The sequence below is a fragment of the Nannobrachium achirus genome (assembly GCF_963921795.1).
Source record: "Nannobrachium achirus genome assembly, chromosome: 22".
Classification (NCBI taxonomy): Eukaryota; Metazoa; Chordata; class Actinopteri; order Myctophiformes; family Myctophidae; genus Nannobrachium; species Nannobrachium achirus.
The window spans coordinates 4,170,067-4,184,977 of record NC_137829.1 but is presented as its reverse complement, the minus strand read 5'-3'; the positions used below and the strand labels follow the sequence as shown (position 1 = coordinate 4,184,977).

At 39.6% G+C, this 14,911-nt stretch overlaps 1 protein-coding gene across 1 annotated transcript; it reads left to right on the top strand.

The window, feature by feature from the left end:
• Nucleotides 1-6,892: 6,892 nt before the first annotated feature.
• On the top strand, nt 6,893-13,752 carry tnfaip6 (tumor necrosis factor, alpha-induced protein 6; the record flags this gene model as incomplete). The annotated part of the gene is made up of 6 exons (XM_080753525.1): nt 6,893-6,992; nt 8,683-8,820; nt 9,879-10,040; nt 12,098-12,326; nt 12,567-12,607; nt 13,631-13,752. The coding sequence occupies 6 exons, from the start codon at nt 6,893-6,895 to the stop codon at nt 13,750-13,752; spliced, it is 792 nt and encodes a 263-aa protein (XP_080609651.1).
• Nucleotides 13,753-14,911: the final 1,159 nt, after the last annotated feature.

The following is a 14,911-nucleotide window of genomic DNA, read 5'->3' as shown; positions in this document are numbered from 1 at the left end:
TTTACCCACACTAAGTTTAACTACTACAAATAATATATTCCTGGCCAGTTGCTTGCAATATTGTTGTTATTGCAGTGTGTTCGCTCTCTACTGCTCCCAGCTGCCGTGTTTGGAGGATAAGACCAACTTCTGGCGACTTGGGGGAAACAAATGGTGTGATGTGGAACATGTCTATGTGACTGTAAGGCTTGTTATTCCTGCCTGGAGTGAGCTCATAAATCTCTTAACCCCTCCCTCCCTTCAGTGGGCAGCCTGCACAGAGCACTGCCAGCACAGTGAAGTCACCCTTATAGGGTGCAACGTGGGTTTCGGCTGGGTTAATGGGGACAAATTAGATTAGCTTCAAATATCTTATTTTTATGTGCCTCTGTCACTCTGTCTTTCTCTCAACGATCTGTCCCCTCAAGGGACATGGAGTAGACATTATTGATCGGAGAGGAAAAGAAACGCTGTAGGCATAATGTTGATCAAACCTAATCACCAGTGTGGAGAGAGGACCCGGTCCTCATTAACACAATCGATGCATTAATTAGCTGTCACCGACTGGCCCAAATGGACTGTAGGTCATAATGGAGATCTACAGTAGGTAGAATACACCTACCACGTCTCAGTTTACTGTCCATATGTTTTTTTTGGCTCATATTTTGATTAAATAATTGAAATGGTTCTATACTGTTGCCTCAGTGTAATGCACAATACAAATTCCTCATTATTTGCAAACATTCCTGGTAATTCAAATAAGTGTGATTCTGAAACATACAGTAGCTACTATACAGTACATATATCACTGCTAGTCTATGAAGTCATCAATGGTGTCATGTTCACAAGTTTTTCTTCTTCCTCGCTTGCAAAACAATACAGGGTGATTATTATTGTATTCCAGTCTGTATTACAGAGGGAATATTTCACAGTGTCAGGTGTGCTGCTGTAAATGTGTTTGTGTGTGCATGCATTTTCCCTGGTGAAACTTAATGATCGTCTTTTCCCATCTACACCTTTCTTTCCTCACACCCACATGACAAATCTTTTACCACATCAAACTTTCAATTCCTCCTTTTCTGTGTATTTTGCGGTTTTCAGTTTCATTTCCTCCCTCTTGTTTCCTTCATAACTTTTTATTTTGTATTTTGATGTTCTTTATAGTTCTCTGCTGCTGTCTCAGCATTGTATCACTTGACTTTACCTCAGTGAATTGGACCCTAACCCAAACCACACACAAAGCAAGGAAAAATAGCACCACACTGCAATTTGCCGTTTGGATGCAGCCACCCCCATTCTGATGTGTGTAAGGAAAAGTCAATAATTGACAGTCATCACTGACATGTTTGGCAACAGTGGAATGCTCACTGTGCTTTTCAGTCTTGAGAGGGAAATTCCATTTGACATCTGTTTTATTTATCACTCAATAAGACATCAATGATAATAGATTTATTTTTCAATACAAAGATTTAAAGCTCTCTGTGTGTCTCTCTCTCTCTCTCTCTCTCTCTCTCTCTCTCTCTCTCTCTCTCTCTCTCTCTCTCTCTCTCTCTCTCTCTCTCTCTCTCTCTGTTGCACTTATGCAGTGTATTGTTGTCCAACCAGCATGAAATCCTCATTGTTACTAGTACATATCATATGCAGTGTCAGACCCCCCACCATGTCAACAACCTTTGTCAGAAATATAATCATGCCAATTTATCGCACATAACTGACTAATTAGGTGTTGACTGCAAACGGCAACTCCTGCATTAAACACAGTCACAGACCCACTTTGCTCTGCACTGGGGTACAGGGATGGAGGACAGAAGCTGTGGTGGATTAACCATCTCATTGTGATGTAAATGTTTTGTGTAAACTACCCAGGTCCAGACACAGAGACAATATGAGGAATGGGTGGTTTTCAGTCAAGTCCATGTGTGTGTCAGCAGCTAGTGCATCACCAGGCCTCTTTGTTGGCATAAACACACTTCCATGCACACTTCCTCGGATAGTTGCGCTCACCATGCCAACTGCATGATTTAAGTTGTTCAATTGGCCTAGCCCTAGAGCGTTCTGTGACTAACTCTCACAAAGATTATGTGAGTCAGAAATCATCACAATGTCACATTGCTGCAATTTGGTCTTCCTGTTGTTGAATATGTTACTGTTAGTCTGCTGTTGAGTACTAACAGTACAGTAAAAACACAAACATAGATACCCTCTTCCTTCAAGTTGTTATGTTGACTTGACATCATGCATAATGCATACATACACACTGGGAGTGTTGACCTGATTCTTGCAATTGGATGACCTACATATGTCATCAAGATTACATAATATCTGAAATGGGATTGCAAAGTGTGTAGTGGCATTCAGCGAAAAGACCAAATGATAGAATTGCAATAAATAGAACGTCTGTGACTTGTGAATTGTGTGGGCACATTCTCATAACTGGTAATTACATATTGTGAACAGTGATGTGACTTTCTATGTCTGCTGTGGTGTGAAATTTCACATTTGTAGACATGATAGGCCCATCTCAGATTTATTTTAATAGTGCTCCCCCTGTAGGATATTTGGGATAAAAACATTTTATATTTACCTTCATCATATTTCCCATTCGGTTATTCATGATTATTTTTATTAATATCACCGTCCTAAGTAATTTGGTACAGGTCTGTTCATATTACATGGAATGTAATGGAAATGTGAACACAATAATGTGAACATTCCAAATGGAAATAAATTATGATCCTTGAAAAGTTTGATATTACTTAAATATCCAGGTTCATGCTGCCATCTATTGGATGAAACTTGTCATTACAGGCTGGTGACTATTATATTAAACCTTAGTTAGCCTACTGCATGAGGAGGCATGAAGACAGGAAAACATTTTGTCCAGATAACTGAAGATAGAAACCCTGCCTGTAGCCTTTGTGCAGTTCTATGAGTTATATGTGCATCCATTGATTATTCGTAGTGATTATTACATTGTTCCTTTTTTAAAGGACTTTCGTTTTTTACAACAAGGGTTCATATTTTAGATGGTAATTAAAGAATAAAAAATATGAGTGTTAAAATTGTTTAATTAACTTCATTCTATTGTTTTAGAGATTCTTATTTCAGTGGTTGGGGGCATGCGTACAAGTGGCTAAATATGTCATTTTACACAGAATAAGCCCATTCCCAAGATACAACGCAACCTTTCATGGTTGGATGTGACTTTTGGGGGCTAGAAGTGTTACTGTAAACACCAATAAAGAAACTGCTGGCTTATTGTGTCTAAAAAGACATATTTACCCACTTGTACGCAAGCCCCCATGCGTACGCATGCCCCACATTTTAGCACGGTAAAGGCGATAAAACAATAGAACGAAGCCAATGAAAACATTTTAACCCTCACTTTTTCTTTTCTCTAATTACAATCTAAAATATGAACCCTTGTTCATAAGTTGTCCTTTAATATATATATATATATATATATATATATATATATATATATATATATATATATTATTATTATTTTTTTTTTTTTTATATAATTTTTAATTATCTAAAAACAATGTTATATATCAACAAATTAACATAAAACATTTTAAAATAATTGTTTTAAAAGGCTGTATTAGTCTGACTAACCACTTAGGCCCTCTTCTCTGTTGCATCATATGTGTTGTGAGTGAGCTGCTTGTAGATATTGTAGCTATTTTATAACAAATTATATATATATATATATATATATATATATATATATTAATCGATGAAATCAACAGGTTCAATTAACTGTTGCATCCAGTATGCCACATCTGCTTGGACTGATATAAAGTATGCTTGACTTAGCCTGCTGTAGAATACAGTTTAGGTTTTTGCTTTTCCTCAATCTGGGTGAGCAAGTGATTGTGACTTGTGAGTGACTGAATGTGCCTGTGCAGAGAATGTGTGTGTGTGTGTGTGTGTGTGTGTGTGTGTGTGTGTGTGTGTGTGTGTGTGTGTGTGTGTGTGTGTGTGTGTGTGTGTGTGTGTGTGTGTGTGTGTGTGTTTCACTGTGTGCAGTAGTAGACCAACAGAGAGAGCAACACCGCCACCATGTTTGGCTCATGCCAGTGGCAGGATGTTAGGTCATGGAAGCTGCTGTCAGTAGGTACAGTAAAAACCAGTTCTGGAACGAAGACATCATTATTTCCCCTTTGCATCATGTCTCTCTATCCCTCCATCCTCCTGCTGTGTTTCATGTCCATGCGGGGTTATAACTTCACAGTGGTCACACATGGCCACAGAGAGTCTGGACAGTAAAACAAGTGTGGCTCCAACGTGTGTCTGTCTGTGTGGAATTCCAGAAATTATTGACCACATGTTGCACTTGCAACTCAAGGGAAATCCTCTGAGTGTTGGTGGATATATTTTATGGAGCAAAAGGTCAAGTATTTTAACCACATGCAGGGATTCTCTCTCTCACACCTCTGACCCAAAGCAAACTAAACTCACCAGTCACCAGACCCTGTGAGGAGTGTTTCTGTAACAACTACAACAGTAGGCAATTTTCCAGGGTTGGATATGTGTTAAATGAATGAGCTGTGACTGTTAATCGAATTCTTGCATATTGCATACTTTTGATTACTCTGCCTTCAAAGTATTTCAGTAGGCCTATTTGTAAAATAGACATACATTAAATTAAATTAAATTGCAATTTAGGGTAAAAATCTAAATGTCAAATGTGAATCACATTGATTCAAGATACAAATGCCTTTGCTTTATTTGGTATAATGTATTAGTGACTTCTATTCAAGGGTTGTGTAGAGAAAGTGAGTGTGTGTGTGTGTGTGTGTGTGTGTGTGTGTGTGTGTGTGTGGGGTGGGGGGGGGGCGTGTGCGTGTGTGTGTGTGTGTGTGTGTGTGTGTGTTTTGCTTTTGCACAAAAAAAGGTAACTTCAAGGTCAGGAAGAAAATATATATATCAAGAAACAGCTGAGCTCATATAGGTTCTGCCAAAAACGCAGAATATATGCCACTATGCCTGTGGTGTTTTTACTTAGGCCAAAACCTTGTCTTTCTCATGTGATTTTCCAACAGGAGTCAGGACAAATCATTCTTGTAATGGTTTATGCTCACTCAAAGCTGTTAGTAATTAGCTCCACTCCATTGGAAAAGACTAGGAGCTCCCTATTAAATTGCAACTGTAATAACGCATGATGACAATTACTGTGCATGCAGCAGAGTTTCCACGTGGGGGTGTTAAATGGGGGAGGCACGCTGGGAAGGTACTGCTCATTTCCTGTCTGGTCTGGAACCAATTCAACACCATTTTTACCCCCACAGCTTATGTTATGTGTTCAATAACTTCAGTCCCCGATTTGAGAGTGAGAGAAAATGGTGATATTACTGATAAGGTTATGATTCTATCAGTTTCTTATATCAAATCGCTGACCATGCGCTAGTTGTCTACTAGGGAAATAGTTTAATGGGCCTATAGAGCATCGCAGCGGAAGTGGTTTACTGGGATCACTTAAAAATCGCCCATTCATTTTTCCCCATAGACTTTTACAAAAATATTTATAACATTTATGTTAAGCCTCGAACAAAGCCATCCAGGATGGCATGAACACGAGATATTTGTTTCTATGAAAAGAACGTTTTGACAATCGCTAAACAAAGGGTATTTATTAAATAATGTAATATTAAAATATGTTTTCACATAGGATCAAAGGTTGTATGGTCATGATTCACTGCCATCCTGGATGGCTTGGTTCGAGGCTTAACATAATTGTTATATAATCTATGGGGAAAACCAGTAAGACACCCTAAATCGGGAGATAAGCGACCATCAGGTCGCATACACAAACTTTAGAAGGCAATGGTAGCCAATCAGGAGGGAATATGGTAAATGGGACAGATCCATGTCGATGACATGACTATAGAGATACTGTGTACCGCGCTTTGCGTGATTTTAGGGCAAAATCTGTAGGAGCAGTGTCCAAAAATGTGTTTTGCAAGAATCGGCCTCATGGTGGCGCTAGAAGAGGGCCATGTGAGAAATGAGGGTGGAGGTTGTGGTTTGGTAGCCAAGGAGTGTGTGTGCAAAGTTTGGCATGGATCGGGGCAATGGTGGCGGAGATATGAGTAGGGCAAAAGTGTGACGTGTGACAGACTGACAGACAGCCGGTGGAGGTTTTGATAGTAACTGCGACCTGACGGTCGCAATGAATGGGCGATTTTTAAGTGACCCCAACCTCTTCCGCTGCATGCTCTATAGCTGACACACACTTGGGTAGGCTATAATAGTTTGTAGACGTTTAAGATGTAATTTGATAGTAATTAATTATACCTAAGGCATATTTGGCAGGATTGCTAAAGGAATGTTGTCCCTGCTCTCTCGCAGTCTTGCTACAGTTAGGCTACACAAACAATCATCTACGTGTATATACGCCAGTTTAGGCCACACTAGATAATTTCGTAATTTTACCACAGAGAAAACTTAAATGAACTTTGTGCTAGAAATAGCCATAATAAGCCCTTTGATAGGACATGAAGAGATCAAATTAGGCTACTACACGTTAAGTCTCTCTTGACTGATCTTGGACAGAGCGCATGGTCGTTATTTTCAACCCAGAATGGGTTCATGATGCGAAATGATAAAGTTGACAGTCTTTCACATCTGGATTCTGGTAAATAAAGCCTCCAGCAACATGTTGGGGCGACAACCGACAAAGTGTTTTCCAGGACCCCCCTAGCGGCAATTCCCTGCGTTGAGCAACGCCACTTACTGGATTGTCTTGGAAGTAGAACACACAGCACACGGTGAATGGAGAGCCACTCACTATATAAGCAAGGCCTTGTCCAGATGAGTTGCATTACACTGTGAACAAGCCTGGCGCTGCGAAAACATCTGCTGGAAAAAGAGGAGAGGACCGTCGCGCACCAAGGACTGTACATCAAGGATGCGCTTCTTTTTCTTCCTCTGGGCAGTTGGGTTCCTAATGAAACAGGCGCAAGCATGGGGCTTCAGAAATGGAATATTTCACAATTCTATCTGGCTGGGTAATATTTATTTATTAATGTATTTGTCATATAGCCTAATAACTTTTTAGTGTCAGTGTTGTAAATGTTTATAACTAAATGTGTGCAAACTAAAATTTGAATCCTCATGGTTGGTCCTCAATACGCATGCCTTAATTTAGATTTCTTAATTTTAAGCTTTAACTGCATAACTTTTCTACTTGGAAGTTGAAATAGACCTTCATTTGACTATTAGCTAAACAACTCAACTCTGAGCAAATAATGTCTCATGTGGGAGAAGGACATGTTTATTACTTGATTGAGTGTTGTATGAGACTTAGGATAACATAATGTATAGCATAATATGTGGAAATTACTTCATCTTAGCCATGTCCAAATGCATTTAGGCTACATTAAAGGAATATGCTATAGGCTACAGCAACCAGAATCAACTCCATCTTGTCAATTAGTTAATAGTTAAAGTTAGTTAATGTATTTGGTGGTTATTGTCTCTTATTCCTACACATATTGTAAACACCATGTTCCTAACATCTGATGAGAACCTTTCCATGTTATCACATATTTTCTGGGTGAAAAGATAATGGATGGCTTGAAATATTTCATCGAAACAGTTTCAATTTTGTTTCTTGAATTCTGCAAATTGATATAATTGGGTTGCAACAGTTAATTAAACTCATCAATTTAATCGATAATCGAAAATGTAAACAATTTTCATTTTAGACAATCTATTTCTGTGCAAAACCATTGAATGACCATTGAAAAAGTCATTAGTAGAATGATTGCTAAGATTATAATCAATATTTGCATGCAGCCCTGATATGTGTAGATTTGAACACAGCTGGAACTAAGTTATGTGAACAGGAATGGTACAGAAACAATGGTATAGATGTGGTGAGAATGCAGATGCTCTTGTGGTAGCCAGCCAGGCACATAGCACAACAGGGGATTGAAGAGGGCAAAGCACTTCAAATGAACAGGTTAACCTGAAGAAAATATTGACTTGAGACTAATTTGGAGCACACTCCTCCAAGCTTTGCAAGGTCATGCATGCGTGATAACAAAACAGGCTCAGCAGAAGGCTCCCTATTGAGAAAGCCTAGGTTACGACCAATGGCCACAATAGAGAGCAATGTAGCCTACTGTAATATGGACTTCTCCGTCAACACTCTTGGTAGATGGCTCTATAACTGTATTGTTCCCTGAAAGCATTCACACATGCTTGTTCTTGGGTCCCTGGAAAGGTTTCTTGAAAGCTGTAAAGCAAAGTGAAATCTTGTATGTGTATCAGGTTACTTGGATACAAATCATTGTAGCTGGTACACAATGGGACACCGCACAGGCACTGGCAGAGTGGGAGTTCACAGGCATGTGACAGTGGTACACAGTGCACACCTCACAGTGTTCATTTAACTGAGAGTGTAAAATTGTACAATTTGAAATTAAAGGTACTGTATAGTGATATTATTTGTAAAATGACTGTAAGTCTTAAATATCTGTACAGTATATTTGGCAAGCATTGCTTTAGATTGTTTGTTCAGTAACGGGTCTCCCCATCGCTCCTGCACTTTAGTAAACAGAAAATACATTTTAGATTCTATATTCTATTGGAATACAGAGCTTTAATTTTATTTTTTACCAAAATATATCACCTTAAACACAGAGGATTTTACTGTTGGCTGAAAATGTGTTTCTGTCTACTTTCATCTGACAGAACAGGCTGCTGGAGTGTACCACAGGGAATCACGGAAAGGACGATATCAGCTGACCTATAAAGAGGCCAAGGCTGTCTGCAATTTCGAGGGAGGAAAGCTGGCCACTTATGGACAACTGGAGGCAGCTCGTCGGATAGGTCTGCACAAACACAAACAAACATATGCATGAACTTTGAATCCACTGTAGCCAGCTCGCGTTGGTCTCCAGTTGGATTCTGTCAGAATCACCTCAAACCTGTCCATGAAGTTTATATTAAGTCCATCTGTTGTCTCACAGTTTGTCTAAGCACATTATGCAAAGTAACAAACTGTTTACATCAGCCAGCCTTTCAACTTTGTCAGGAAGGGCTGTGTTTTCTTTGACTTTCTCCCATGAAATGAATCTGCTGCGTCTCATTTCTTCTTACAAGCGTGTTCATGCTCCAAATCCAGACGGAGAGGTCTTTATAACCACTTAAACCCTACGTATATACTAAAACCCTATAAACCCTATAGGCTAAGTCCCCGATCTGCTATTTTCGGTTCATAGGGTTCATGTGGTTATGGCAACGTGATTGAGAATATACTGTATAATTGATGCCTTTGGAATGCTTTTAAAGTTTGTAAGCATGTTTGATTTGTTCAGAAGCAAAAGGTTATGGGGCCATACTGACTGAAGCCCTTCCCTGCTCGACTTGGTGCTCTTCCATGACTCCATGTCTAATGTCAGTGAGTCCCACCAGTGTAATACAGGCCTGTTAACACCTGCTTGTGTGGGCAACATTACTGTTCCCATGGCACAGAGATTGATTCCAGGCCTCGGCTCTGGCAAGTTCCACACGCTTGTCAGTGATTACAGCTGACTTTCCCCATGGCATCTTCCTAGGAGGTCCACTTTTATCTCAGCTTTTCTAGCTGTGGTCTGCTGATTGTAAGTGGAGGCCCACAGACACACAGGAGATCATTGTGTAGCCTGTGGCCCCAGTTTGCCTCCAATATCATCATCTTATCCACTCAACATCCTCAAAAGAAGGCCCCTTTTTTCTGGCATTTTTAGGTCATTTTGAAAGAAAGACACTGGTTGGTCAGTGAACTGCAATATAATGATTCACTCATGAGAATATCTTGAGAAGTTGATGCGACAATTATAATTGTTTCCAATCTTGTTTTATAATACAAATATTATTCAATGTTTCTATTGTTTCTATTTGTCTAGGCTTACATGTTTGTGCAGCTGGATGGTTTGACAAAGGGCGTGTTGGCTACCCCATTGTTAAACCAGGCGCCAACTGTGGCTTTGGTAAGGTTGGCATTGTCGACTATGGATACAGGCTAAACAAAAGCGAGAAATGGGACGTGTACTGCTACAACCCAGAAGGTGAGTATATACATTACACATAATGACAAATGGTGTTTTTGGTAATCCTGGGTGGGGGTGTTAGTCGTCCATGAGTGTATGAGATGACTGTATGATTGTGGTTGAGTCAGACTGGTAGAGACGTGAGTCCCACTGGGTGAGGTTAGCAGCAAATATTTTGAATCTAGGGTTGCAATACCTCCACTGGGATTCAATGCATCAAACAGTTTTTTTTTCTATCTGATTATATTAAACAACATCAAACTCACCAACATTGCGGCTATATTTCTTTCACTGTAGACTTGTTGTTGTTATGAGCTACTTTCTGTCAAGAAATTATTTTCAAGTGATTCTTTTTTCTAAGTGTTGGAGTTTGTAAGTGCTTTTGGGGAAATCACGCAACGTGTACCACCTGGTTCTAAAGGTCACATAATGCAGGAGGCAGCGGGACGTTGAGTTATGGAAGACGAGTACTTCCTCAGTACAGCACTTAGAAAAAAAACATGTCTGCTCAGATTTATTGACAGAAAGTAACTCATAACATGTCTACGGTGGATTTTTATGAAACAAACACTTTGCAGATAGAAAGAGGATAAGTCTCCAAGTACTGTATGTTTCCCCTCTGTAGATAGGTCCTTGACATGACAAAGTTTGAGAAACAATGATAGCAACACACGTTTTTACAGGAAAACTGTTAGGATTTAGAAGACATTTTTAGAATGTGCCTATCAGTGGTTAAGGACCCCCAAAATGTGTTTTTGGCCACGGACCCCCATCTCAAAATATTTTGTTCTACAGATGGACCCTTATCGCAAAATATTTTTTTCCAGGGACCCCCAGAAGCAAAGATTAGATTTCGGTCTATTTTGCATCTAGCTTAAGGTCACAGACCCGTTGGGAAATGAGTTTGGGTCGACTTTGTTTTAGGTCGACCTTTCATGTATTCATGGGAACGTACTACAGAACACAACAGTTTTTGGTCCAAAACCACAATCTCACTTCCACCCTGTAAGCGATTAACCAGGAATAGTGGTAAACCTTGAGGGACAGCTGCTGATAACTGAGAGGCAAGCTGGGGGTGACATACAACTGTAGCTGTCAACACTGCTGAGTGTTTCTCTACATTCTTTCATGTGGAACAAAGTAATTTATTTTCACTGTCCTTGATACCATATTCCTTACTTGCTAAAACGTACCATATTTACATGCTGTGAGAATGCCCGACTTAGCGGCCGGAATACAGTACAGAGGCCTTGGGGCGGCATAGCTCAGGGGTGGGGGAAACGGTCAGTAGAGAACGAAGGGTTCCCGAAGGGTTCTCAGTTCGAATTCGGGCTCCCCCTGAGTTAATGTCGAAGAGTCCTTGACCAAGACTCTGAACCCCTAGTTGCTCCCGGTGAGCAGGTTGGTGCCTTGCATGGTGTCCTCTGCCATCGGTGTGTGAATGGGTGAATGTAATAATGCACAATCTCTGTAAAGCACCTTGGATAAAAGCACTATATAAATGCACCATTTACCATTTTTATTTGCCTTGGTATAGAGTTTAACCAGACATTTATTCACCAAACTAATAAGTAAACGTTTGATCATTGTCCATCCATTAGTACAATCCTAGAAAAGCTGATTTCATGATAGTCTCTCAAGTCAGACAACGTTTGCAATCTTCGAATGCATCAGAGAGTCTGTAATTCCTCGTAAAACGTGTTACAGGAAGCTGTCAGACAGTCATAGACAGTTTGTCATTTCCTTTCTTAGGCGGAAGCATTTGTAAATTGTGTGAGCCAACCGTTATGTCTCGAGAGACATAAGAGACACGTTTTACAGTAAAATGTTTGATGTAAGACTGCTGCATGGTTTTAATCATGTTCATTAAATAGCCTATAATTATATACTTACCTCATCCCGTTTAGCTGTAGAGGAAAAAAGGCTTTTGATGTCATTGTTACTAATCTGCACATGTGCTGATGATTTCTCTGTCAACAAAAGGACTTTATTTTCTCCAATTGTAATGCAATTAACCCAAAACCCAGCAACCCTTGAGTACAATGCTCATCTTTTGATGTCGATGTTTCCCACAGCCAAGGAGTGTGGTGGTGTGCTGACAGACGAGCAGAAAATCCTTCAGTCTCCTGGCTACCCCGAGGAGTATGAGGACGAGCAGATTTGTTACTGGCATATCCGCGTACGCTACGGCCAGAGGATCCGCCTGCACTTCCTGGAGTTTGACTTGGAGGACGATACATCATGTCTCGCAGACTACTTGGAAGTTTACGACAGCTACGATGACGTCTCTGGCTTCGCTGGGAGGTAAGACTACTGAGTAGCCTAAATAGAATAGGATGGAACAGCAGCTGTTCAATACAGCTGTCTTTGATTCAGGATTGAAGAGTACACAGTAAAGTCCTCAGAGCTCATTGATCCATTTGTACAAATTAAATGAACTCTGAGGATTTTACTTTGTAGAGTCCATCTCATTTGTAGGCTCATTAGTTAAGCTTTGGGTGAATTGTTCTGATACTCATGTTTATCTGTGTTATCTGTTTGCAGGTTCTGTGGTGATTATTTACCAGATGACATCTTTAGCACAGGTGAGATCTCATTCAATCCCTCATATACTGTGCACACCCCATAACCCAAATTGCACATAATTCAGAGCACTGTCTTCATAATTCTGTTAAAATACTCCTACAAGTTAGATGTTGACTGAATTGATACTGGTGACTGCTTTGTTACCCAAGAAAATATTATTTGGGCACACTGTTGCACCAGTGGACCATGATTAAATAAAAACACAACTTAGAGGCTTGTTACACCAAACAGGACATTTTGGCCAAAGGGTGGTGCTAGAGGAAAAGCCTTGGAGTATTCAAAACCAATAAGGTATCCTTCAATCTGGCTAGGGTACAGCTTTTACATTATGAGATATCTTGTGTGCAAAGTTGACATTTTGGCTTGACAACTGGGATGCTAAAGCAAAGGGTATGAAGTAAAACCAGTGGGGCTCATAAGATAGACCTGTATCGATTCCAAAGGGGAAATTCAGATGAACTTTCTGGGGAACATAAAGGTGCACTGTAAATGTCATGATAATCCAGCAAAAAAAGAAAACCCTAACCCTATAGGGCAGGGGTCTTAAACAGGGGGTCCGGGACCCCTAAGGGGTCCTCAGAGTTACTACAAGGGGTCCTCCAAATCGTTGTATTTTTTCTCCTTTTTTATATTAACCACTTGAACCCTAGCGTCCATATTCTGAGAACTTTAGCTAAAAATAGCAGAGGGTGAGCTTGTAGATCAGCTGTTTTCGGCAAAGAGGTTTGGTGTAGAGGGTAAAAAGAGCAGACGAAGTACAGAGTGAAAGGTCAAGTTTATTATGTATTGACGGTTCAAGTGGTTAAATATCTGAAAACACAAATTGACATGATTCCAAAATACACTGATGATTGTGCTGTCAAATGTTGAAACTACGGTATATAGAATCTATGAAAAGGTCCCTGGCCTGAAAACGTTGAAGAGCCCTGCTATAGGGATTAGGGATACAAATATGTATGGGATACACAAGGGAATTTGTTTTTCTCTATATAATGACAGTCCCACTTTGTCTTACCCTGCAGGAAATGTGATGACTCTAAAGTTTCTCTCTGATGCTTCAGTCACTGCTGGCGGCTTCCAGCTACAGTACATTGCCTTCAACGCGTCCCACTTCTCGCAGAATGACACCGACTTTTTCACTTAAAGTTTGAACACACTGATGCTATTCCTGTTGCTGTATTTATGATGTTGTTCTATAACTCATGTAACTGAATCTTTGTACTGTATCTATTATCTAATCAAAGAAACAATGAGAAATAAACAGCCATTGTGTTAAATGTTCTGTCCATTTATTTTCACTGGCCAAAAAAATTAAATAAAAACTTGACCATAATTGCTCATTTTTATAGGGAGAGAGGTTGAATATGTCCATTCCCAGACAGAAACACACTTAACAATGCTATTGATTGGAGCTCACTGTTGACAACTTTGTAAATAAAGGACAAAAAGAGCATATTAACCACTTTGACATTATGGCGTTTTACTTGTAATTTTTTGTAATTCAGTAATTTATTTCAGTCATAATCATATACATTTAAAACAACATTTCATTCATAAAAACATGTCATAATAAAGTGAAGATAGCAGACACACAACACATCACATTACAATACGTTGTGAGCTTGTAAATCAGCTATTTTTGTTAAGAGAAGAGTGAAGAGGGGCGCCCGCTGGCCTAGCTATGATGCCTGCTGGCGTCGCCGGTTCGATTCCCGATCCGGATGACCTTTGCCACATGTCATTCCCCATCTCTCTCCCCGTTACTGTCCTATCAAATAAAGGCATAAAAAGCCCAAAAAACAAATCTTAAAAAAACAAAAAAAAAAGATTTAGAAGTTTAGAAGTATAAACCCTGAGGGACCCTGATCAACAGTACAGTATAGGTCTTTAATTGGTTAAAAAAAAAACATGGAAGAAAACGCTCTGTAAGGTGGGATCACAATCACTTTTACAGAGGACTGCCCTGAATACTTCTCAATTCATTGCAGATTCCCTGGAGCATGGAATGAAATCCAATACAAACATGTTTTTGTTAAAAGGTTGAAGCACTTTATTCTGATAGTAAGTAAACATTGCTATATAAACTAGTGTTTGTTCAGAAACAGTCTCCCTCATATCTCAAGCTCTTTAATAAATAGAAAACATTTTCAGGTAGGTGGCAAAATGTCAGCTACATTCAGGAGGGAGTACCCATTTATCTGCATCAATTTTATATGTTACAGTTCCAATTTTGTCTGCATATTTCTTTGTGTCATCATTTCTCAATTCTACTTTGAGTCTAAAAAATATAAAATAACATAGTT